Source organism: Motacilla alba, chromosome 1, assembly GCF_015832195.1.
Source record: "Motacilla alba alba isolate MOTALB_02 chromosome 1, Motacilla_alba_V1.0_pri, whole genome shotgun sequence".
Taxonomy (NCBI): domain Eukaryota; kingdom Metazoa; phylum Chordata; class Aves; order Passeriformes; family Motacillidae; genus Motacilla; species Motacilla alba.
In genome coordinates this window covers 45,860,305-45,886,462 of record NC_052016.1, presented here as the reverse complement: position 1 = coordinate 45,886,462, position 26,158 = coordinate 45,860,305, and the positions used below count along the sequence as shown (strand labels likewise).

Sequence of the window (26,158 nt, the reverse complement as noted above, 5' to 3'; positions counted from 1 at the left end):
CCCCTTTTAAAGGCTGCCCAAACCACCAGGAATTTTGTCTCAGTTATTGATTTATTCAAAATGAACTTAATGAGTCTAACTCTGGTGTTCAAAGGTAGTCATTAATTAGCTAATGTTTTAACACAAAATGATCAATGTGTTGAAGAGGATAGAAATACAATTAATCGCCGGGACTAGGAGATGGGAAACCATGGGAGAGTTCCAGCCTGCCTCCTATTCGAAAGCCTGTCCTTGGCTTAGAGGCAGCTTGAACAGATATCTCCAGAACGCTGTCTGCCGAGGGGAAAACACAGTCTCCTGTGAACCAGCACCGTGTCAGCTCTGTTATTTATTTATTTTTCATCTGGGCTAACATCCTTCATTATTATAGCTCATACTTCTTCATGATCTATAATGAGTATATATGAGTACTTCCTCAAGAGGAGGAGGTCTCAGGCTGGCTGGAACGCTGTGATTCTGACTCTACAGGCCGCGCCATGCCAGCTGCCGCTCCCCTCCGGAGCCGCCCGTGCCCGGGCCGGGCGTGTCCCGTGTGTGACGCCTGGGCGCGTTCCACGGTCGCTGTCCCCTCTCGGACCCGCGGATCCCGTCCCCACGGCAGCTTCCCCGGCCGGGGCTTCCCGCGGTGTGTGCCGAGCGCAGCGCCAGGCCGCCGAGCCCCGCGCCATGGTGCTGCTGGACCTGCACAGCGCGGCCGCCAGCGCCGACCTGGCCCGGCTGCGGCGGCACTGGTGGCTCAACAAGCACCGCATCAATGGCTGCAACCGGGACAAGCAGTAAGGGCGAACAGCAGGCCCCCCGCCTGTTCAAAATGCGGAATTTGTCAAAATTATCTGAGTCGGGCTGGGTTTTTTTGTGGCTGTATTTCGCCTGCTTTCAAGCCTAAGCTGCAAGAAAGGAGACTATCAGTGGAACAGCAGCAGCTAGCATCCCTTAGCCAAGGACATCCTGGGACTTACAAGCGTTAAGGATGTAGTAAATCAAGATATTGTTGTGTCAGTAGAACAGACAGCAGAAGCATCCCTTAGTGAAGGACATCTGTAAAGGTTGTCATAAATCAAGCTGTTGATGTATTTCTATGTATATGCGTTGCCAGTTTGGCAAAAGACTCAAGGTCCATGTATACTGTAGCTGTATTTTCTTCATTATAATGCTGAAAATCACACCTGCAGGTTAAAAAGACCCCTGCCCAGGTGAAGACCCCTCCCCTAAGCATGCATAGAAGTTAGCTGTGGTTACATAACTTGTATGGAAAATATTAACCAGTCATAGTAGAGGGGCTGTAGTTGAGAAGCTATTAATTCTGAACTCCTATGCACAAAATAACAGCATGGAAAGTCCAGTGGGGTGTGCTTTATCTATGAAATACCATTGAGCACCCAGGCATGTGTAACTCTGAAACATGTAACCTGTGTCTCTCACAAGTGTGTAGTTGTTGGCTTGCTGCGCACCAGGTGACAAACCCAGTTTTGCAGAGAACACACCCACCCTGTCTGGAAGAGCCAGCAAAGCCCAGAATTGTGTCTGGCAGCAGGGCCAACCCCAGAGCACCAGCCTTACAGGAGCCCTGCCTGAGCTGTAATAGGAGACAGTGAAAGCTTCACTCCAGTCTGGCTTGCCCTGCCCTGCTCTGGCACCTGTGCCCTGTACTTTTTGTCTTCTCTGTTTATCCAAGTGGTCAGGCTGGATGGGGCTCTGGACAACTTGGTGCAGTGCAAGGTGTCCCTGCCCATGACAGGGGTTGGAACTAGATGGTCTTTAAGGTCCCTTCCAACCCAAACCATATTAAGGTTTGATGATTCTGTGGAGCTCATCAGCCCTTCATTCAAGCAGAGACAGCTCCTTTCCAGGTGCCAGACTGAGCGGCTTGGTGTAGCAGGGATTTGCAGAAAGCACAGCCTTCCTAGTGCTGTCAGAAGTCCCATCCCATCAGTCTCTGGGACAAAAGTGATGCAGGACTGATGTGGGGGAGGGGGGGGTTCTCAGGGCTCACACACTGGTTCTGCACTCGCTGTAGATTTACACAGCCTCCATTGCTAAGCAGTGTTTACCCTAAGTCAAGGACATTTTCAGTGTCTCCTGCTCTGCCAGTGAGAAAGTACACAAAAAGCTGGAGGGAGCTTAGTCAGGTCAACATTCTGAAATGGGATTTGGCATCAGTCAGTGGGTTGTGGGCAACTGTATTGTACACCACAGTTATTTCTTGGGATTTTTTTATTTGCTATTATTATTATTATTATTATATTTGTTTTATTTATTTTTTTGTATTTAACAATCTGTTATAATTTAATTGTTATTTAAAGTTTTAATTTTTATTCTCCTCCCTGTTCCACTGGGGTGGGGAGGGAGAGGGTATGAACGAGTGGCTGCATGATGCTTATTTGCCATCTGGATTTAAACCAGGACAACTGCGTATGTTTAATTTCTAGGACTCCTCTGCATCTTGCTTGCATAAATGGCCATGCAGATGTTGTTCAGTTTCTGGTAGAAAATAAGTGCAAGCTAAATCCTTGTGACAAATTGGATAAATCACCACTAATGAAGGTATGCAGAAGGGGAATATGTTCTCTAATCTTTGATGGCGCTCATACTTTCCAGTGTTGGGAAGGTGCGGGGCTTCTGACAGTGAGAAACATAGATATTGGAAGTTATTCCTCCTTTGTGTCTTGTCTCCAGGCAGTAGAGTACCAGCACAGGGACTGTGCAGCTATTCTGCTGGAACATGGTGCCAACCATGACCACAGAGGTGTAAATGGTAACACCGCCCTTCACTTTGCTGTCATGGTTTCTAGCAAATCTCTAGTGGAGCTGTTACTTGAGCATGGTGCAGATATTGATGCTAAGAATAAGGTAAGCTTGAACTTTGGGTAAAGCTGCTCTTCCCGTGTCAACTTGCTCGACTTCACTCTGTTATTCTGAGATGATTTCTCCTTTCAGTGGGGATACACTCCGCTTACTCTTGCAATCACCGAAAATTGTGAAGAAATGGTCAAGTTCCTTCTTCAAAAAGGAGCTGATGTGAATGCTCAGGATAAAGTCTATAGGTAATGGGTTTGTCAAAAGTGCATGTGGGACTCCTTAGCCCTGCTTGAGTTGGATTGATGGGAGGCATAATAACGAACCTTTAAAAAGGAGATCCTTAAAGATCCTTAAAGAAGGATCTCCTGTGTGACTTGTGAAAGCAGACCTGGGCTCAGTTGCTGCTTTCTTCAGGGGGTGATTTCCACACTGAGGACTGCAAGAAAGCACTGTTTGCCATGCCACACGCCCACATGTGCATGCACATGCAAGCGCACAGGCCCTGAGTCTGCTCTGGGCAGGTGGTTGTCCAGGAGACCTCCTGAGGTCCCACATGCCTGAATTCTCCAACATTTGTAGGCATTTGGCTGTGCCTTCACTCTGTAAGAGAGGGGAAATGAATTGTTTAAGGAGCAAGGAGGAATTAAAGTATTGGCCAGGCAATGTTTGCAAAAGCTGATGTATTTACTCTTATCTTTTGGATGTCCTAGGACACCTCTTACAGTTGCTACTTTTTCTGGGAATAAGAAAATAATACAACTTCTTCTTCAATATGGTGCTGTTTTTCCTGAGTCAGACAAGGGACTCAACCCATGTCAACCTTTCACCAAAATGGTTCAAGATGATGTGTAAGTGAAAGCAGACCTGGGCTCGGTTTTAAGTGTTTTACATCATTGTTAGAACAACTGCATTCTCCTAATATCTGTGCTGATGTACCTCCCTTTTTGGTAACAACAGTAGGGTTTAATGAGGTGCTGAGAGCTTTGTAGAAGCTAAGCTCAGTGATGTCTTCTGATGTATCTCTTTCTGTGTCAAGAGTAGATTTAGAAGTTGAGGAAAACTTTGTCCCTTCCCCCCAGTTGTCTCTGAGAATTCACCTGTGTGCTTCCAAGTTACAGTGCATTGGCAGCAACTACTTGCCTTTTGTTTCAGAGGGGATCTAACTGATATCCCCTGTGTGCTTTACTAGACTGAGGAAAAAAGCTCTCTTTCACAGTGATGGTAGCCAAGGGATGAGTGAATGAAGTGCAGTATTCCTACAAGCATGCCTTTTCTAGCTATAAACAATTGCCCATTAAATCATGCCACTGGATCTTGACTTTGTTTCTTCTACTCCTGCCCCTTCTGGCAACCTGTATTGATTGGAAGGAGGAGAGAAGGGAGCTTGTGTAAACCGTGGTGTAAAAACCCCTTTAGGAAGAAAGCATGTTTGAAGATTGCTCTTACAATACCTGGTGCTGATTCCTTCCCTCCAGGCTTCTGGCACAGTATAAATGTTGTGATAATGCACCATTCTGCACAGCAGCCTTCATCTGGAGAACGTTTCATTTCTTTTCTTGTTTGATTTTTTTGTTTGTTTGTTTGGTTTTTTGGGTTTTTTGTTTGTTTGTTTTTCTGCTTATTAAACAAACCCAAGCCCCACTCAACTCAAGGTTGTTAGAAGACAACACAGGTCTTGGAATGCAAGCACGATGTTTGTTGGTGTTTGATAACCCACTTGAGAGCTCTCTAAACTCTAAGGTCTTCAGGCTAACTGTGGGAATTTCTGAAGCCCTTCAAAGTGAAGGACCAGGACTGAAGAGACTTTAAACCATCTTGATGTGGAGAGTAGCTGCACCATTAGCATAACATCTAGCTGAAGTAGAGGCTTTGGTTATGGCAGTCTGCCAGGAGGCTGGTTAAATTCATTGGCCCTTGAAATTGAGAGGGGATTTATCAGATGAGACTGTAGCCAGACTGTAGCAGAGGTGAGTTACTCCACAGATAAGACTAGGCACCTGTACTGTCAGCATGCCTTTAATGAGGATTTCAGTCTCCATTTCTCTGGGACTGCAGTAAGTTCTGTGTGTGTGTGACCCTTTAGCAGTTGTCTATGAATATGGGTAGAATGGAGCATGCATGGCTTTTGCTCTTCTGGCAGAGCGCATGGAAATCTGGGGGGATTTTACCTAATGCATATTTTTCCTTTCTATATTTAGTATTGCTAATGAAAAAATTGGGAGCTCCTGCTATGAGACAACTCCTGTCTTTCCCTTGGAAACACCTGCATTGGCAGAGTCATGTAAGATACTTTGCTTTCAAAGAGCTGATGAGGAAAATCACTGTGGCCTGTAGCAGAATCATACCAAATCAATAGGAAGCTGGTCTGGAGGGATGGGCCAAAGGACTGCAAAATAAACACTCAAGGCAACAACATGCTTCTTATCTTATTTCTTAGGTGATGTGCCAAAAGAAGAAGCAGCAGAAAAGAAAGACAAGGGTCCAGCTGCAGACCAAAATAAAGTGTCTGCGTGCTCTGTTAGAGTACCGCCCTACAGAGGTAACTTCAGAGGGACTAGATGGTTAACTTTGCAAGCCTCCCTGAAGTGAAGCAGGTGGAGAAAAGCAGAGTGAAATAAGCACTCACAGAAATGACACACTTCTTATCTTTTGTTAGGAGACTACAAAGCAGAAGGAGCAGAGAAAAAGGAAGACAAACGCACCATCTGCAACCCTGAGGTACCTTCTCTGAGGGAGGCAATGGGGTTTCTCTCACTCCCTGAATTCTGGGTTTTTTTCCTTTGCTGCTTCTGTAACACACTCGTAACTTGGACCTTGACATGCTGCTGCTTCAGATAAGCTGTTCAGTTGGGACAGAGACAAAGTGGGGTCCAGTTAATGTCCTGTGCCTGCTGGCAGCTGGCCTTCCAGCAGGATTTCTAGTATAACACAGAGCAGTGAAGCTCACTGTTGGTTAACAGTCCTATGAAAACTGAAGGGCTTGCATTGTGAGGATTGCTGTTTTTCCATTACACAGCTCACTTCCCTAGATACATGCAGTATCAGCTGGTTCCATATGATCTACAGTCTAGAGATTAATTTCTTCTGCCTAGGTTCTCTCCAGACTGAGCAGATGGACTTGATCCTGTTTTGAAAACGATGCTCAGCAGTGATCCAAACTCACTGGCTGTGCTTGCCCTTTCTGTCCTTTTCATCACCTGATCCCTCTCCTGAGGCCTGGTGGCTGGAGGCAAGGCTTTGAGCAGGGAAGTGGGTGAGGAAGCAGCCTATGCCCGTTCTCAGTGTGTCTTTTAAATTACACAGACTGATCCTAAAGGTCAAAGGAAAGTGCAGGCCAGTGCACGGCATCCTGCTGCAACCAGCACCAGGTCGTATGCACGCTCTGCTGCAGTGGAGCGTGGCAAAGGTAATTTCAGAGGGACTAAATGGTTACCTCTGTAAGCCTCTCAGGAGTGAAGCAAGTGGAGAAAAGCAGAGTGAAACAGGCACCCACAGAAATGACATGCCACTTATCTTTTCTTAGGTGTCTTGCCAGCGGCATCAGGAGAAGCTGAAAAGGAAGACAGTGATTCCTCCTGGTGTTCTGAGGTACTTTCTCTGAGGGAGGCAGTAAGGTCCCTCTGGCTCACCTGCTTCTGAACTCGTTCTGCTTTGATGCTGCTTCTGCCACACCTTCCTTACTTGGACCTTAACTGGTTGCTGCTTCAGATAATCTTTTCAGTTAGGACTGGGACAAAGTGAGGTCCAGCTAAAGTGTGAGGCCTCCTTGTGGCTGATCCCCAAGCTGGATTTCTGGGACAAAGAAGTAGCTCTTCCTTCTGCTTACAGTCCTCTGAAGTCCTAGAAAGCTGGCATTGTGAAAATTGCTTTTTCCCTCCTTGCAAATCTCTTTTGTGGGTCCAGCCAATGTTGAGTGGTTGAGTATGACCCAAAGTTTAGATATCTATTTTTCTGCCAAGGTCCTCTTAGGCTTGGGCAGGGGGACTTTATCCTGGTTTCAAAAATCTGCTCAAGAGAGATGCCAAATGCACTGGCTGTGTTTGTCGTTTTGTTCTTTCCTTTACCTGATCCCTCTCTTGTTGAGCCTTTTGGCTGAATCAGAAGCTTTGAGCAAGGAAGTGTGTGCACAAGGAGCCTGTGCCAGTTCTCACATGTGTCTTTTAAATTACTCAGCATCTCAGTAATCTTAGAGACAAAGCGATTAACCCTGTGCAGCGTCCTGCTGGAAAATGCAGTAGAGTGGGCGTGCGCTCTCTTGCTGAGAAGCGTGGCAAAGGTAATTTCAGAGGCACTAAATGGTTGTGTTTGTGTGTTTCTCTGGAGTAAAAAGGATTTGGAAAAGGAGAGTGAAATAAGCACTCAGATCTATGATGAGCTTCTTGTATGTTCTTAGGGGTCTTGCAACCAACAGGAGGAGCAGCGAAAAAGGAAGACACTGATTCTCCCTGGGATTCTGAGGTACCTTTTCTGAGGGAGACAGTGGGGTCCCTCTGACTCACTGGCTTCTGGGCTCATTTTCTTTTGCTGCTGCCTCTGCCACACACTTGTCACTGCTTCAGATAATCTGTTCACTTAGGATTGGGACAAAGTGAGGTCCAGCCAATGTCATGAGCCTCCTTGTAGCTGACCTCCAAGCTAGATTTCTAGAATAGCACAGAGCAGTAAAGCTCCTCTGAAACCAGTGAAAGGCTGGCATTGTGAGGATTGCTGTTTTTCCATCACTCAGATTACCCCTTGTCCCATCCTGCTGTAAAAGGGGAGCTGGGGAGGATTCTTTTTGATAGATTTCTCGGATGAAAATAAAACACGAGTGCAGCAATATTATGTCTGAGAACTATTTATTTATAAAGAAAGATAAGTGCTCCTACTGAAGGGGGATAGGAAAGAGAACAAAGAGGGGAAAAGAGAGATGGTGAGAGAAACAGAATACAGGGACAGATCATTAAACTGTACCCCGGGCGGCCTGTCGGCACCAGCTCGGCAGACGGAGTGTGAGTGCTGCAAGCTGCGATGAGTCTGCGTGGCTCCTGTGGCGGCTAGGAGCAATTCTCAAACCACAGCTGGCTGTGTGTCCCTTCCACGGGTGAACAGGCTGCCATGGTGGGCACACGCTCGTGGAGCTGCTGCGGGTTCTCCGGGCTGGGCTGTGGTAGCCGTGGGCAGCGCCGGCCGCTCCATCAGGGCAAACAGCGGAGCGCTGGGTTTCCATGGCGTCGAGGTGCCTCGGGAAAACTGCAAAACTGGGCAGCTGCGGACAGGGAAACAGGACTGCAGGAAGGGAAAAACAAGAGTTGGGGGGCAGCGAGCGAGCTGACCCTTTGGGCGAGCCCTGCTGCTTTCAAGAAACCCAAAGAAAATGATGTGGTGCTGTTCACTGCTTTTGTGTACTCAGGCTCATCCCATGGCCCAATTTCCTGGGCATTTTTTCCCTGGGCATGCAGGGATCTGCTCCACTGACTAGTGGAGGGGGTCGCTTGCAGTCCGGATGTGGAAGTTTTTCTCTCTTCTGATTGGCTGCCAGGTGAAGGCTCACCAGGGACAGGGTTCCCAGCAGGTGTACAACCCCTAAAGTTTTTTTTCATCTTGTGTATAACATATGCTCAGGCATTAATAAAAATCAGATTGGTTTCTCTCACTTCTCTAGGTGTGGTCAATGTCAAACTGTTACCATATGACCTACACTTTATGAAATAATTACTTTTACCTAGGTTCTCTCTAGCTCAGAGGGGTGTCCTTGACCGTATTTTGAAAACACTGCTCAACAGGATGCTGAACATGCTGGCTGTGTTGGCTGCTTTTGTTCTTTCATCCCCTGATCCCTCTCCTTTGGCCTGTTGGCAGAAGAAGAAATTTCAAGTGGGGAAGTGGGTGTGGAAGCAGCCTATGCCCGTTCTCAGTGTGTCTTTTAAATTACACAGACTGATCCTAAAGATCAAAGGAAAGTGCAGGCCAGTGCACGGCATCCTGCTGCAACCAGCACCAGGTCGTATGCACGCTCTGCTGCAGTGGAGCGTGGCAAAGGTAATTTCAGAGGGACTAAATGGTTACCTCTGTAAGCCTCTCAGGAGTGAAGCAAGTGGAGAAAAGCAGAGTGAAACAGGCACCCACAGAAATGACATGCCACTTATCTTTTCTTAGGTGTCTTGCCAGCAGCATCAGGAGAAGCTGAAAAGGAAGACAGTGATTCCTCCTGGTGTTCTGAGGTACTTTCTCTGAGGGAGGCAGTAAGGTCCCTCTGGCTCACCTGCTTCTGAACTCGTTCTGCTTTGATGCTGCTTCTGCCACACCTTCCTTACTTGGACCTTAATTGGTTGCTGCTTCAGATAATCTTTTCAGTTAGGACTGGGACAAAGTGAGGTCCAGCTAAAGTGTGAGGCCTCCTTGTGGCTGATCCCCAAGCTGGATTTCTGGGACAAAGAAGTAGCTCTTCCTTCTGCTTACAGTCCTCTGAAGTCCTAGAAAGCTGGCATTGTGAAAATTGCTTTTTTCCATCTCACAGCTCTCTTCTGTGATTACAGCCAATGTTGAATGGTTGTGTATGACCCACAATTTAGAGATTTATTTCTTCTGCCTAGGTTCTCTCTTGCTTGGGCAGGTGGACTTTGTCTCATTTTAAAAATCCTGCTCAACAGCAATAATGGCTCAATGCTGGCTTTGTTTGCCCTTTTTGTTTTTATCATCACCTTATCCTTCTCCTTAGTCATGTTGGCTGAATCAGAAGCTTTGAGCATGGAAGTGGGGGAAGAAGCCACCTGTGTCACCTCTTATGTGTGTTTTTTAAATCACACAGCCTTTTTCTGCAATTGTAGAAGAAGTGTTTGCCGGCAGGCAGCGTCCTCCTGCAGACCGCAGAGGAGGGAGCATGCGCTCTGCTGCAGCGGAATGCAGCAAAGGTAATTTCAAAAGGACTACATGGTTACCTTTGTAAGCCTCAGTGAAGTGAAGCAGATTTGGAAAAGGAGAGTGACACAAGTACTCAGAGCTGTGACAAGTATCTTATCTGTTCTTAGGGGTCTTGCAACCAGCAGGAAGATCAAGAGAAGATGATAATTCTTGGGATTCTGAGGTACCTTTTCTGAGGGAGACAGTGAGGTCCCTCTGAATAACTGGCTTCTGGGTTCATTTTCCTTTGATGCTGCTTCTGCCACACCTTCACACCTTAGACTTTGATGACATTCTGCTGCTGCAGACACACTGTTCACATTGGACTAGGACAAAATGAGGTCAAGCTAATGTCCTGGGCATCCTTGCAGCAGATGTCCAATCTAGATTTCCAGTAAGGATAATGTAGTAAAGCTCCACGTTTGTTACAATCCTTTGAAAACTATGCAAGGCTGGCATTGTGAGGATTCATTTTTCCACCAAACATCTCTCTTCTGTACATGCAGTTAACAACAACTGGGTTTCCATATGACCTACAGTCTACAGATTTATTTATTTTGCCTACATTCTCTGTGGCATGGGCTGGTGTGCTTGGTCCCATTTTGAAAACCCTGCTCAATAGAGATGCTGAATGTACTTATTGTGTTTGCCCTTTTTGTTCTTTCCATCACCTGATCCCTCTTGTTAGGCCTCTTGGCTGACGTACAGCCTTTGAGTGTGGAAGTGGTTGGAGAAGCAGCCTGTGCCAGTTCTCATGTGTGTCTTTTAAATGACGCAGACTGATTCTGAAGGTGAAGGGAAAGTGTCGGCTGCTGTCCAGCTTCCTGCTGCAAACAGCAACAGGTTGGATGTGTGCTCTGCTGCAGTGGAACGTGGCAAAGGTAGTTTCAGAGGGACTAAATGGTTACCTTTGTAAGCTCTCTGGAGTGAATCAGATGCAGAAAAGCAGAGTAAAATAAACACTCATAGCTATTGTGCGCTTTTCTTTCCTTAGGAATCTCGAAACGAGTATGGAGAGAAGTGAAAAAGGAAGACAGAGTCTTGCAGCCAGCAGGGGGGGAAGCAAAACAGGAATACAGTGATTCCCCCTGGGATTCTGAGGTACCTTACAGTGTGGGTTCCTCTGGACTGACCTGCTTCTGGGCTTATTTTCCTTTGCTGCTGCTTCTGCCACAGGTTCATAACTTGGACCTTGACATGCTGCTGCTTCAGACAAGCTGTTCAGATGGGACTGGGACAAAGTGGGGTCCAGCTAATGTCCTGGGCCTCCTTACAACTGACAACCATGTGGGATTTCTAGGGCAAATAAGTAAAACTTCCTTCTGCTTACAGTCCCCTGAAGTCCTAGAAGGCTGGCATTGTAAGAATCTTTTTTTCCCACCTCAAAGATCTCTTCTGTGGATCCAGTCAATGTCAAATGGTAGTGTATGACCCACAGTTTAGAGATCTGTTTCTTCTGCCTAGGTTCTCTCAAGCTTGGGCAGGAGGACTTTGTCCTGTTTTGAACAATCTACTGAAGAGAGAGATGCCAAACGTGCTGACTGTGTTTGCCCTTATTGTTATTTCCTTCACCTGAACTCTCTCTTGTTAGGCCTCTTGGCTGAAGCAGAAGCTTTGAGGGTGGAAGAGGGTGTGGAAGCAATCTGTGGCAGCTCTCATCTGTTTCTTTTAAATTACGCAGACTGATTCTGAAGGTCGAAGGAAAGCCTCAGCCAATGTGCAGCTTCCTGCTGCAGACCAAAACAGAGTGGGTGTGAGCTCTGCTGCAGTGAAGTGCGGCAAAGGTAATTTCAGAGGGTCTACATGGTTACCTTTGTAGGCCTCTCTGGAGTGGATCAGTTTTGGAAAAGCAAAGTGAAATAAGCACTCATAGCAGCAACACTCTTACCTTATTTTTAATCTCTATTATCAGCTGCAAGAGCAGAACAGAAGGAACATTTTATGTCCTCTTCTGAGAATAAGGTACTTCCTGAGCTCTTGCCCTGCCCTAGGCAGAAGTCATGTTTCTTCGTGCTTTCTGCTTGAAGGCAATGTGATGCTGCAGTCCTGCCATGGATTCATTTCCCAGCTGTTTCTCTTTTTTCTTGTTTGTTTAGCTTCCTGCATTCCAGGGAGAAGATCTTCAGCTAAAGGTTGATTCTTCAACTCAAACAAATTCTGAGCAGGACAAACAGGTGATTCTTGGAGATGGATGCAAGTATCCCTAAATAGAACCTATCAGTGTAAGCACATGTACTCTTGCTAGTGAGTGTATTTTGAAATAGTTCTGAGAGGAAGTAATTAATCTGGACCTGAGCTGTATTTTGGACCTAATTTCATATGTATTCAAAGCAGAAGAGCTGCAAAAAGAGGCTGCTTGAAGTCCTATTCAGTTTCATTTTGAACACGTCCAGGATGAGCACAACTCCTCTGGACAGCTTGGTCCAGTGTTCTATCACAATACTTGGAAAGTTTTCCTCCTTACATCTAATCCAGATCTACTGTCCTTTCATTTTAAACAGTTGCCCCTTGACCTGTCACTACAATCCTTGGTAAAAATATCTCTCCTTTGTTTTATGTTAAAAGGCTGCAATAATATCTGCCCAGAGCCTGCTTTTCCCCAAACTGAAAAATCCCAGGTCCCACACCCTTTTTCCATGGGAGAGGCACTCCAGGCCCATGAATGGCTTTGTGGCCCTCCTCTGGCCTCTTTTCATCAGGTCTATGTCTGCCTTGTGCTGGGGGCCTCAGAGGGCAACACAGTACTTCAAGTGGAGTCTCACAAGAGCAGACTAGAAAGGGAGAATTGCCTCCCTCAACCTGCTGGCCAACCTCTCCCTCAACCTGCAGACCAATCTAATGATGTAATTTCATCAGTAAAAGCATCACTTTTGTTGTCATGTTCACACTGGTTTTGCCATGCTTTTGAAACACCATTTCCTTAGCCATTAGCCAGCCAGAAGCTTGACAAAATTCTCAAAAAGGACCCCCTGGAAGGAGCTCCTCTTGGAACTGTGAAGATCAACAGCAGGAAGGAACAGAAACTTCTGTTGGAGAAACTGGAGAGGTGTAAAACTAGGGTATGGAAAATGCCTGTTTCTTGGCAGAGTATCAAGCCTTCTTTGTAGTAAACAGAGCAGGGAACTGATCATTCCTTAAGACTTTTGTGTAACATGGGGTGGTTCAGGGGAAGGAACACCACTGCTGCCTTTGATGTTTGCCTGTTGGCACCACTTGAAGTAACAGTGGAGCATTGCACTGAGGTGGTCTTAGTACACTACACAACTTTGCAGAAGGAGTAAGTTGAGTGACACATGACTGACCCGACTGATTTTATAAGTCTGGTGACTATAATTTAAAAAATCACTAGTTGTGATGTCACTTTGTCTTTAATGGGAGAAGGACATGTATTCCTTTCAAATAGCTGCTTCCCAAGCGTCATGGAGCACACAGTATTTGCTTCTCCTGTGTGGTTTCGCAAAGTGGACTGTGTGTTGGCAGAGAAAGAATAGGCCTGTTGGAGGATTGCACTGATGTTTTGTAGTATTTCTTTCTCCCATCACCAATGTTATGGAGTTGTAAAGTCACTTTAGGAAGAGGAGGAGTTTCTAATCACAGTAGCCAGGAGGGGACTAGGGCCCTGAGGTTATTCCATACCACCTCAGGTCATTGACGAGGACAGAGAATGGAGGAAACAGATCAGGGCAGGGCAGGGCATGAGGGAATGTGCAGGTGCATGGGCAGGTGCATGGGGAAGGGGAAAGGAAAGGGAGGCTATTCCCTTGTGGTTGAATAAGTGTGGCAGAGGGAGTGGTTGGCTAACACCGGTTCTGAGCATTTTGCATATGAATCTCTTACTTCTCTCTTGAGTACTTTTCTTACGAATATTCTTGCTGTTACTGTTTTCTTATCTCATTGCTGTTTCCAGTAAATTTTTCTTAACTGAACGCATGACCTTTACCTTTTGTGTCTCCAGTTCTTCTCTCCTTCCTGTTGCAGGGGTGAAGGGGAAGAGAGGGAGGGAGCAAGGGAACAGGAACAGCAGTGTGGTTTGGAAAGTCTCAGTGGGAGCACGAATTAGGGGAATACCATTCCTAAACCATGACACCAGAACAGGCTACAAAGTGTGTTCAGAATCCTTGAGAGAGGAGAGGAAAAGTGTTGTGCCAGTCTTTAGGAAACACTCCAGGAAATCGGTGTAGGAGAGGGCCTACTACAAAAGATGAAGAAGTAACACAGGTTTTGAAAGTTAACATCAGAATTAAAACATCGAAGCACTCTACTATTTTTAAATATATAAAATTTTCTACTGGGGATTGTTCTTGTGGTTTGACAGCTCAAGGACCTGAAAGAACCTCTTAACAAGAAAGAATATTATGCTGACTCAGGGAAGAATGCCCAAAAGGAGAAGGTAATAACAATTTTGAGGAACATGCAAGGCATCCTGGTTGATTCTTTTGATTCTTCAGCTGCAGCTATCCCCCAGCTGGAAGAACGGATTCAACGGTAAGACAGTGGAGCAAGGCTTCACTTTGTGTGCTTCTGTGAAAACAACAGGACTGTCGTCTTGCGTTCCAGTGAGATACTAATACATGATTTTCAAAGATGCTTTTGTTTTAGATTAGGTTCTTTCATGCTGTTCTTTTGGGATTTGTTCTCTTGTGGACTTCTGTGATAAGGCCTGTACTTTTTTTCAGTCTCCAAATGCAAACGGCAAGGCTGGAAGCCACAATCCAGCAACAAGCCAAGACTATTGAAGTCTTTGAGACAATCCAGCAATCTCTTACTTCAGTAAGCTACTCAGAGCCTTCCCTGTTCGTGACCCATAGAGCCTAGTTCCATATTCATGTGGGAAAATTTTAAAATTTTCAGGTTTTCCTACGGGGAGTCTAGGAGAGATCAGACCATATAACTAGATAACCTGAAAGACCCAATCATATTCTAGGGGAAGGGGTGTGGGGGGTACATGTTGGAAGGAAGATGTAGTAGGTGGTTTGGGAAGTTTGTACACTCTTAGTGCCTCAGCCAATGGGGAAAGGAGGAGGGCAACATGTAGTTGGGAGTTTAGGATAAAAGGAGGCTGGATCCTCCAAGATCTCAAGAGACCCCACAGGGATATGGCCCACTAGAATCTCCCTTTATTCAAATAAAGTTGATTTTTGCAGGACTCTTCTCTGGACTCCACTCTTTGGCACCGTGATTTTCCACACACTATCAAAAACTGTTTTGGAGTGAAGTGTGCAAAGTGAGACAGTCCCTGGGGTTGGGTCACCCTGCAGGTGTTTCCGCCCTTTTGGGTGTCTCTTTGTTCCCATGAGATTTGTGAAATTTAGCAATTTTGTATCTAGTATCACTAGCTAGTGATTACTTACTCTTATTTTTTGCCTGTTGCTGTTTCACTTGATAATAAATTGTTATCTATTCTCTTATATCTGCTTGTGTCTGTTCCTTATTTGTGGAAAGGGACTGGATGGAACTAAGGGGAGGTAACTCATTTTAGAATGTTCACCTCTTTAAACTGTCTTAAACCAGGACATATTTTTTAGAACTACCCTGGGAAGATGGTTATTGATATTCTTCTTGGCGGATAGCTTTTCTGGATGGCCAGAAGCCTTTGTCTGTCGCACCAACAAAACTCTAGAAGTTACAGAAATTTTGTTAAAGGAAATGATACCCAGATTTGGGGTACCACTGGGTCTATCTTTAGACAGAGAATTTCATTCTGTGGCTGAAACAGTTCAAAGTTTATGCAAAGGGCTTGGGAGTTACATGGAATCTCCACACTCCTTAAAGACCTCAGTCCAGTGGAAAAGCAGAAAGGATGAACCGAGACTTGAAATGGCAAATAAGTAAGATTTGTCAAGAAACTTCACTAAGATGGCCTCAGGCTTTTTCTTTAGCTTTATTAAGAATTAGAATACAGCCTAGATCTAAAGAAAGATTAAGTCCTTATGAAATTATTTAAGGCACGCTGTATCAAACTATCTCAGGAGAAAGCCATGTTATAGGAAATAGCAATTTAAAAGAGTATGTATTATCTTTGGGAAAAGAGCTCTCAGTTTAGCATAGCTTTATTGTTTAGCTTGGACATTCAGGTACATCCTCATCAACCCAGGGCTTAGGTATATGTCCACATGTGGAATGATGAAACACTTAAGGAAAAGTGGAAAGGACCATTCCAAGTTCTCCTGGCTACCCACATGGCTATGAAAACTGTTGGCTGAGACTCCTGCATTCACTACACCTGGACAAAGCCAGCCCCAAACTGGGAAACACTTCACTGGGCTGTTCAGCAGACAGCAAATCCTTTACAGATAAGATTGAAATGAAATATTTATTAAATTGTACTTGGGATCAAGTGAATTTTTTGATGGTTATAGAGTGCATGATAGTGTTTGTCTGAAATGAAGCGGTTAATGAAGATCATATTTCTATACTTTGTAGAATAGTAGCTCAAAGGGATATAGCTTCTTCTGGGGAAACTGGGAACCTCATACTAGATTTAGTTCAAGGGTTTGGCAAAATGTGCAATTTGAGTAATATCATCACCTGTATACCTATCATATACTCACGGAGTCAGTGAGCCAGACAATTCCCCGAGGAATTACAACAGGCTGCAGAGACTAATCAGCTAAACAAAATTCTGCAGGAAATTGGGAATTAGTCACTGAAGGGTTGGCTACACTACTTGAGGCCTTAATCTGTATTATAATTATCACAGTCATTATTGGAATTTGTTTAGGATAAATTCAGTGTCAGACATCAATTGAAAGTAATATATGGAAGCAGAGAGAGAAAACCTTTCTCCTTCTCAAAACGGGGAATTGGCATAAATGCTCAAGAGGAGGAATATCATCAATTGAAAAAGCAATGCTGGAATAGGAGATCACTAAAAGTACCCCTTCGTGGGATTGGCTTACCTCATGGCTAACAGATCTTAGATGGCTTAGAAAATTTTTTATAACATGTTGGAATTGTGGCAGCTTGAATCAAGCTTTAATCTCAGCTTCAAGAAAAAAATAAAATAAGTAACTAAAAGTTCTTAAATATTCAGTGTTTCATAAAAGAATGAGCTGAAAGTGGAAGAAAGTACATTTGTGCTTAGTCAGTAAACTCCTACACATGGACTTTGAAAAAGTTTGTAGTATTTGATAACACTGCAACTATCTAGACATAGACTACTTGGATGGAAAGCCTTCTATTTAATTATTTTTCTTTAGTTCCAGATTGGTACGTGTCATAGCTGTTCTTGGAGACAATTATTACAGAAACTGTGTAAAAACATAATGAGGTCAAAGAATCAGAAATTTTTGAAGTCTTCACCTCAACTTTAAATGCTAACCTTACTTCTCCTCTCCTCTGTGTGCTGCTTTGGCTGCAGGGCTGTGTCCTCCTTTTAGTTCATAGGGGGAATAGATAAAAGCATTGCTGTCGTAACCACTGCGTAATGTTTTGGTAAAAGCATTGCCAAGAGACTCTTGAGAGACGAGTCCCTAGAAGACACTCATTATGGTTCAGTTGCTGCCTAACTGATGCCTTCCCTGTGTGTGGAGCCACCTGACCTGTCTCAATTTCCTGTCATGTAGCAAGTAGTTTTGCCAAGAGTTAAGAAAATGCAGTATTTTTGGATTTGCTATTCCAGCAGCAATCCATAGGTTGGGGATAAATGTGTGAAGGGTTGCGACAGGGTGTAAAAAACTCAGTTATTATTATCTTCTGGTTTTTTTCAAAACTGCAAAGCCAAAATCTTAATTCAACAGCAACATTAGCACAGTTATTCTGAAAGAGAGAAGCAGCTTAAGACACCAAAATTTTCTTCCAATCCTGTATATCTCCTGCTTCTATTGTCCATTTGAAAATAGCTCCACTCTGAAGTACATCTAAGTGCACATTACCTGCTTTGAGGCTTAGTCTTCCAAAGCTCATCAAACTGTTTCTCCTAATGATAAAGAGCAACAACCAAATTCTTACATAAGGAAATATCAAAAGGTAAAGATTACACTGATAGCAATTTAATATACACTGTCAGTTGTTTAAAGCTGTGATTGAAATTGACTTTATGATAGAGCATTTCTAAAAGTTTTAGCTGCAGCATTTCAAACAGAGCTTCAAAACTCCCAAGAACTTCCTCCTGTGGCCTCTTTACCTCCATGCTGTTTCTCGGGTTTTTCCTTTCTGTGGCAAATGCCCCCTCTGCCCCCCATAGCCAAGGTGCCTGGTTCTCTTTAAGCCATCAAACACAGGAGACCTGTTGTTGTAGTGCTGCCATTGTCTTCAAACACGACCATTGTTATTTTCCATTTCCACAGCCGGAATTTGCCCTCTGCTGAGGGATTTTAAGCTTAATTGACTTGCTGGCTAAGCATTATCGTTCAAACAACAAAAGAGCTGTAATGATTTAATACCCAAATATTTATTTCAAAGTAGTGCTGATTTCTGGTCAGAGAAAGAAGGATTCATGGCTTAAAGTGACTGCAGGAGGAAGGCTACTTTAATGAAGACAACTAACACTAATGACAGAGTTTTGAGCTTACACACAATTATGCTTTGACTCAGATTCTTATTTTGAGGTTTGGAGGCTGCCTGTGCCTTGTTCAAATAGGCCCTGCGTTTGTTAATATTCATATATGCAGCACGCGCATTTCCACGGCCTATATTTAACTAGTAATATTTATGTAAAGCAATTTCACATGTTAAGCCACATGTTAATTTGGTCTTTAATTGTGGAACTGCTGTAAAACAACCTGTTTCACCACTTCTTGGGTCCGTCAGAGCAAGTTGAGACACTCAGAAAACAAAAGGCAGCTTCTCATGCCTGAACTGCCAACAGCGTGATCCACCGGAGCCCGGGTGCCTTCTATACGATGTGCAGGTGAGAACCTGGTGCAGTAAGGGGCCATGGGATCCTTTCTTGCTTTCTTTAATTCTTTCCTTTTTCTTACTTTTCTGTCTTTCCTCCTTACTGTCTTCCTTGGTAGTAAATAAAAGTGAGTTACGATTTTGGTTACCAACATTCAACCTTGTTTGTGTCTCAATCTTGTTGTGGGTGTATTCAAATTCCTTTCACATATAGGAAAGACATTTTCATGCTGTTCTTGTGAGCCAGCAAAGGCTTCCTGAAGATAAAGAAAGCCCCGTATCTCTCTCAAGGAAAACACCAAGGCTATCACTATAACAACATGATGAAAAAGAGAAAGTTAAAAGATATGGACTTTAGTTGGCTCACAGAATGACGTGGCTCCTTGTTCACCTATTGAGAACTTTGTTTTTTTCTTATGACCAATGGGCAATGGATGTGTCTGTTAAGTAAATGTAAATATCTTGAAAAACTGTAAAAGCAACATGTTGCTATAATAAATCTCTCTTATACAGTCCTTCTAATGGAGTCTTGGTGCTTTGCACCGTGTCCCGCTCTATAGTAATGTGACAAGATAACCTGACCTGGATGCTGTTTCTTAGGCTGGTTGAAAGATTCTATAAGGGAAACCTATTAGTGCTTTCAGACAGAATCACAGGATGGTTTAGTTTGGAAGGGATCTCTGCAGGGTATCTGGTTCAACCCCCCCTGCTCAGGCAAGACCACTTAGAACCAATTATCCCAGACCATGTCTAGACATTTTTCAGTACCTCCAAAGATGGAGATTCCACAACCTCTCTGGCCAATCTCTGCCAGCGCTCACAAGAAAAAAGTGTTTCCTGATGTCCAAAGGGAGCCTTCTGCATTTCAGTTTGTTCCCATTGCCCCTGGACCTGGCACGGAAAAGAGCCTGGCTCCATTTTCTTGTTCCTCTCCAGGTGCAGGACTTTGCCCTTCTCCTTGCTGAACTTCATGAGGTTCTTGTCAGCCCATTTCTCCATCCTGTTGAAGTCCAGCATTGAGAAAACAACTGATCCATATTCCTGTGAACCATTACTATGGAATGATAAATTGAATTGACTCATGGGGGAGCATTTAACAATCTGTAGGCAAAGTTAACTACATGACACATGACCATCTTGGCAGTCTGAAAGTTGGATATCCATGAGTTGTAGCAAATTAATGGTCTGAGACTCACTAAAAAGAAAAAACCATGAAATCAGAGCTAGGTGCCAAGTAAGAATGCTAAAGGAGAATTGAAAGCTGGAGAAGAGTTTTAGCACAGGAACAACAACGAGAGCTGGTGTACTCCAGCTCTGCTTCAATGCAGTAAAACAAGGACAAGCTTCAAGACTCACATAAACAAATGGCAGCCAAAAATACTCACAGCCCAGATGGCAGGGCAGAGGCAAATCTCTTTTCCGGTATTCTCACTGTCATTTCTCTAGAGCCTTGCAGTCCAGTGGGTTACTCCTCAAAGTGAATGTACAGTTCCATCAGCTCCAAATGGTGCAAGGTATGGAAAATCCATGCAGAAATTTAAGGTGAAAACGTCACTAAAATGTACATAACTATATGTATATCCATTAAGGGGAAGAAGGAGATATGATATGATGGGGAGATATGAAGGAGATATGATATGATGGGGTACAGAGGAGGGCATGCTTGCATGAGACTGTATTTTGGATTAATTTATGGGATTGGATGACTGTGGTCCTTTAATTTTGGTACCAGCCAATGCTTGGTAAGATTTATTTGTGCAGGTGTTTTTAGTGGTCGGAGTTTTCCACTAAGAACAAGAGTAATAATTTGCTTCAGTACACTGTGAAGTTTAGAGAGGAGAGGGGGAGCTTATGTCCCGACCAGCTAGGATCAGTATATGGCAGAATGAGCAAAGGCATAGATTTTAATGCAGTGAATACTAAGCTCTGCTCACTTTAGTGTCCTGATCAATGCTCCTGCTGAAGCTGTTGGTGTGACTTTTTGTAATAGGAACTCCTATGGCTCCTATGGAGACCTTACTAACTTATATTATCCAGTTGGCAGCTCTCAGCTATCCTGAATTCTGACGATACTGGATGCAGCTTCACTTTTGCCCATTAAGCAATAAGACATAGAGTGGAAAATCCAGGCTGAGTAGTTTTCCTTAGCAATGTTTGGTCACCGAGGTGATTGTTGTGCAGTGGGCTGTGACTCACAGCTGAGAATCTCCTGGGCAGGACGTGAGCATGATCAGCGTGGTCTTGCGGTGAGTGAGGGAAAATCCTGAAACAAACATTTGCATTGGCACCGAGCACAAAAAGAGACCAGCCTGTAATGAGAACTGAGTTAGAACCCAGCAGTTTCGGACAGTTTGATTTCTGCTGTTTGTGAGTAACACTTATGGCAGTATTTGGGGCTGACAGAAGCTGAGGTGCAAGGTTATTTGAGCATCTCAGCTGTACTGCAGGAGGGAAGGCACAATTTTATTGTTTGCTTTGAAGACAGATCATGTGCAAGGTGGTAACTTCACCTCTGGATACAGTCAAGTGTAACAAGAGAAGTGAAATGACATTTTTATTTTGAAGAATCTAGGCTGCTTGTCCTCAGGAAAAGAGAATAATAGGATGATGATGACTATCATTTCTGGTGGCAGACTTCTAGTCTGCCAGCTCCTGGAGTTGAATCAGATCCAGAGACACTATATTTTGTCAGTTGAAGCATAGGTATTCCTTAATAATCTGTTACACAGAACACTTTTAAGGTCCATGGAAATAATTGTATTGTCTTTTTCTTTTTTCTTCATGTGATACTTGACAGCTATTGGAATTTTTTTTTTTTTAGAAACTCAAAAGCAGAATTGTGTAAATTCTGAAAGCTGAAAGACAGAAAGCAGAAATAAAAAAGGCTTACAGTTGCAATGTTCTGAATCTCATTATTTTTAAAACTCTGTGTTTGGGAAATTTCCCCTGTGATTTTTTATATGACGGTTGGTCAGACAGTTCATGCTGCTTACTAGTAGCATCTGAAATCTAGACTAGAAACAGAGAGCTGAAATTTAGGATGAGCTGAGGTAATTGAATGAGTTTGCAGGTATGATAAGAAAGGCACTTCCATCATCAAGTCTGCCTGCCAGGACTTCTCGTGTGGTGGCCAAGTAGCTAAGCTATCTTTTGCTACAAAGAAAATATCTCAGATCTTATTTTTATTTTAAGTTTTTATTCCCTTTTAAATATCATCATTGTAACATGACATCCTCTGTCTTGTTTTGTGGGATGTCTAGTGAGAGATTTTCATGGCAATAGCTTGATTAATCTTTTGTCATGGTTTAACCTCAGCTGGTTACAGAGCTCCACACAGCTTTTCTCTCAGTCCCCTGCCATGATGGCATGGGGAAGAGAATTCAAAGGGTAAAAGCTAGAAAATCTAAGGGTTGAGATAAAGACAGTTTAATAGGTAAAGCAAAGGCTGTGTGCACAAGCAAAGCAGAAAAAAAGGAATTTTCTTTCACTGTTTCCCATGGACAGGCAGATGTTCAACCATCTCCAGGGCAGCAGGGCTCCATCACACGTAATGGTGACTTGGAAAGCCAAACATCATCAATCCAAATGTCCTCCCTTCCTTATTCTCTCCTCAGCTTTATCTGTGAGCATGACACCTTATGGTATGGAATATCCATTGAGTCAGTTGGGGTTAATTGTCCCACTGTGTCCCTTCCTGACTCCTTGTGCCCCCCTGGCCTCCTCTCTGGTGGAGTGGGGTGAGAAGCAGAAAAAGCCTTGAGCCTGTGTGAACACTGAACTAAAACATCCCTGTGCTATCGATATTGTTTCCAGCACACAAACAAAACACAGCCCCATACAAATTACTGTGAAGAAAATTAACTCTATCCCAGCCAAAACCAGCGCACATGTGAAGATTTGCAAATTATACTGATAAAAGGGTACTGAATAGAAAACAAGTCAGATTAATCTGTTTTATCCCTGACACAGAAGAAATACTCTGTCAAAGATGCTGTTCTCTGCAGCTTCTCTCTTTTCTGAGCTGAGAAATTGTCGTCTAGGATTCCTGTCCTAAATAGGTTTCCATTGTCCTCCCTGTTTGTCTTTCCAGACAAAGCTATCCACTTCCTTGGGTACTTGGAAAGATAAGATACTAGTTTTGGTCATATCAGACTAGCAGTCTAGTTTCACAACAAAGTGGGTTGTCAGAATTTAGCCAGGCTGGAGATCTAATCTTAATCTGACATTTAAGGGCAAGTTGAGGTCATTGAGGCCATATTAACTGAAACCAAAATGCAGAAAAATCATCAAGACCTCTGTGATGTCAGGCTGATAAATTTTAATGGCTCTTCAGTGAGTTCAAGTGCTTTTAGAGGGGATTTAGCATTTCACAATAGTTGCATCCTTATGAAATAGAAATCACAGTGGATGGCTTGCAGGAGAGTCATGACAATTATTTTTCATTTCATGATATAGAAGAAAATGAACCTTTCTTAAGTGTGTTCTTTCAGTCATAGTCAGAGAGTTTTATATTGTTTTATTGTTAATTGTTGTACTTTTGTTTTGTCATAGTGAGTTATTTCTATTATGGAGAGAAAAAGAAAGGGTTGATTTTAAGGTTAAGAAATGTTGAACCATATTACTTAAAAGAAAATAAAATTATAATAGCACAGAAGCATGTTTTAGAATTTTATGTTAGTGTAACTGCGATGGTTTTGGCCAGGGTAGAGTTAGTTTTCTTCATGGTGGCTATCATGGTGAAATAACTAGATAAGAACTTTTACCAGATATATTTGAGTGTATTCTCTCTTGCTCACTGTGTTTGTTTGCAGCTTAGGACACATTCCCAGACTGGGACACCAAGATGCTCTTATTTATTTCTGAATTGTCCAGTTTGGCTGCAGGGCTCAGCTGATGCCTGGATCACTTGCCTGGTCACCCCATGCCTGCGGACGGAACATTGGGTTTATTGTGGCTGGTGGAATCTGTCAGTAGCAGCTAAATGTGCTCACAGCAGTGAGCCCAGTCCTCAGCAGGAGGCCAGGGTAACTACCAGCTGTCTTCTGCCTCCAGAAAAATATCTTGATTATTTTTACAGTTTTTAGCTTATGGCCTCTGTGCTCTTGACAGGTGTCAGCATGTGGACATGGCTTTCATGTTTTACAAATCTTCCACAATTTGAATATCCTAACAATTTTCTATTTTCTTCTTTTATGAAAACTTGTTCTAGCAGTTTCAGTCATATTTTACTTGGCTGATGCACTAGTCCTGAAGGCACATGTCCCTATACTTTTCATACATGATGTTAAGCATTTACATGGCTTGAAGTCATAACCTTTTTATCTTCAACCCCTTCAGACTTCTTTAGATAAAATCCACACAGGTGCAGAGCCCCATGGTGTTGAGTGCTCTACAAATGTGATACCAAAACAAGTTGTGATTCTCTGCACTGAACTGCTGAGGTTTGACATTCATGCTAGGGAAGAGAACAGCTGAACCTGGACTACAATGTCCAGTTTAGGGGTTTTTGGTGCATAACATAGATCAACAAACTGGAGAGAACACAGTGAAGGACCACTAGCATGAAGATGTGCCCGACTGATGAAAACTGGGTATGTTTAGTTTGGAGCAAAGGAAGCTGAAGGTTTGATTTAGTTGCAATTGTTCACTCTCAAAATGAGAAATATGAAGAAGACGAAACCATCGTTTCCTTGGATGTGTGCAGTGAAAGAAGAGGAAGTAATGTTGCAAAAGTTGTGACAAGGGAAACTGAACCAATAGAAGTTAAAAATCGTCAGCATGAGTGTTGTGTGGCATTAGGATGTGTTCTGAGAGAGATCAAGGGACATCTATCCCTGGAAAAATTCAAAACTCATTTGACAAGGCTATGGGTGACTCCAGATGAGCTCCAGAGGTCTCTTTCAATCTAGATATTTCTAGAATGCTTTGACAAATAATGTCTTTTGCAGAAATTATGAGAAAGATCACACTGCTATTACTGAAAACAATGGAAAAAATGCTGTATACTCAAAGTGACCCCAGAAGTGTCACTTACAATGAGATATTGCAGAATTCTGACTGGATTGCAAAAATAAGGATTGCACCCCAGTGATCAGTGGAAAACACCCAGTGCTAAAGGGGAACCAGAACATGATACACCCAGTAATGTGTTTGGAGGACCACCAAAAAAAAACTGTTTTCTTGCTGGGTGCTTAAAGGTAAACACTTTTCAGACAAAAAGAGATACATTATGAGGCCATGAAAACCCTAGTTTTCATGGATACATGTGGATACCACCAAAATGCCACAAGGGATGGACAGGTTAAGCCTCTGCTATACAAAAGAATAAAACTACAAGTTTTGTAGGACAGGGTATGAACTGCTGGTTCTTCCCTTGCTAATAGGAATATCCCAGAGAAACCATCTCCTGTAACCATAGCCATGTCATTAATTTGCAGGTCTGTTGTCATTAATTGAATTCCCTCTTTGGCAAGAACTCAGTGTAGCCAGGAACCACACATTGGCAAGGCTGCCTGCGGGCTTCTACCATTTATAGCGAGGAGCAAAAAAATGTACATTACAAATAGGGAGCTTTGTAGCAGCAAGAATAATGTAGCTTTAAACTTTAAATTATGCCTTTACCTCTGATTAATTGCATAGAGAGAAAAGTTTTCAAATAATGGAAATAAGATTATTTGGTTTTATACTGCAGGCAGTCTGGTGCTCTCAATATGTGTCGCTTGATGCATTAACCTTATAGAGATGTTTTTTTGACAAACAGAAATGAAGGCAGAAAAGAAACTGACTTTGAAAAATCCCTTTCATTAACACTCTGGCTTCTTGGTATAACTGAATTCTTGTCACAGTCCACTGAAATTGTCATGTTACCCACAAAACTGTAGCACCTTCCTGCAGCAGAGCATGTTAACTGCATGGGAAAATTGAGCTGGAGTTGTTAATTTGGCTAGGAAGAAAGTAAAAAGCAAAGTTAATCTTGTAATGAAGTAATGGTTTTAGCAGATTACAGTGATAAAGATTTGGCTGATGAAGTACTTACTGGGTTGTTATGTTAGAATTTAATACTCCTGACTTTTAAATATATTGTTTAATAAGTATAATCTGGAAGAAGGCTGGGAGGTCAAAATATAACATATTTAAAGTAAGTTACAAATGTATATGAAGGAAGAAAATTAGCAAATACTGTGTTTTCTTTTCTTTTTGTCTGAGCAATCTGATCTAGTGGAATATTCCCTGCCCAACAGGGAGGCTGGAACTAGATGATCTTTAAGGTTCCTTGCAATACAAACCATTCTATGATTCTGTTTCTTTGCTTTTAGCTTCACTTTCATCTTTCAAAACTTTCCACATTTTGCAAGTCCTGCTTAATTTGAGTTTTTAGATAAATTTTTGCTTTTCAAAATTGACACATTTCATAAATAACATGGTAGTAAAATAAAGAAGAGGAGAAAATACCTTATTATATGTCATCTGTTCCATTGCACACTCAGGGACAGCTTGCATGACAGGTTGAAAGTGAGCTCAGTTGGGCAACCCATGCTGCCAAAGGGGCAGAGATCTAGATGAATGTGTGACTGTATGAGTAAACTTCTATAATGACTAAATTTCTCTTCTAGAAAATATCTCTTCTAGTTTCTAAGCC

At 43.1% G+C, this 26,158-nt stretch overlaps 1 protein-coding gene across 1 annotated transcript; it reads left to right on the top strand.

Annotated features, from left to right (window-relative positions):
* Positions 1 to 393: 393 nt before the first annotated feature.
* Positions 394 to 11,500, top strand: LOC119703511 (ankyrin repeat and KH domain-containing protein mask-1-like). Its single transcript, XM_038143488.1, has 19 exons — positions 394 to 776; positions 2,430 to 2,544; positions 2,677 to 2,850; positions 2,938 to 3,044; positions 3,510 to 3,647; positions 4,998 to 5,080; positions 5,237 to 5,338; positions 5,456 to 5,517; positions 6,103 to 6,205; positions 6,323 to 6,387; positions 6,973 to 7,075; positions 7,193 to 7,257; positions 8,718 to 8,820; positions 8,938 to 9,002; positions 9,590 to 9,692; positions 9,810 to 9,865; positions 10,460 to 10,562; positions 10,676 to 10,782; positions 11,363 to 11,500. The coding sequence occupies exons 1-19, from the start codon at positions 394 to 396 to the stop codon at positions 11,498 to 11,500; spliced, it is 2,175 nt and encodes a 724-aa protein (XP_037999416.1).
* The last annotated feature ends 14,658 nt before the right edge of the window (positions 11,501 to 26,158 follow it).

Coding starts and splice junctions, on each gene's coding strand:
- LOC119703511 (XM_038143488.1), top strand. CDS start 394: ATGAGTATATATGAGTACTTCCTCAAGAGGAGGAGGTCTCAGGCTGGC. Junction 5,339..5,455: donor TAGAGTACCGCCCTACAGAG/GTAACTTCAGAG, acceptor ATCTTTTGTTAG/GAGACTACAAAGCAGAAGGA. Junction 6,388..6,972: donor ATTCCTCCTGGTGTTCTGAG/GTACTTTCTCTG, acceptor TAAATTACTCAG/CATCTCAGTAATCTTAGAGA.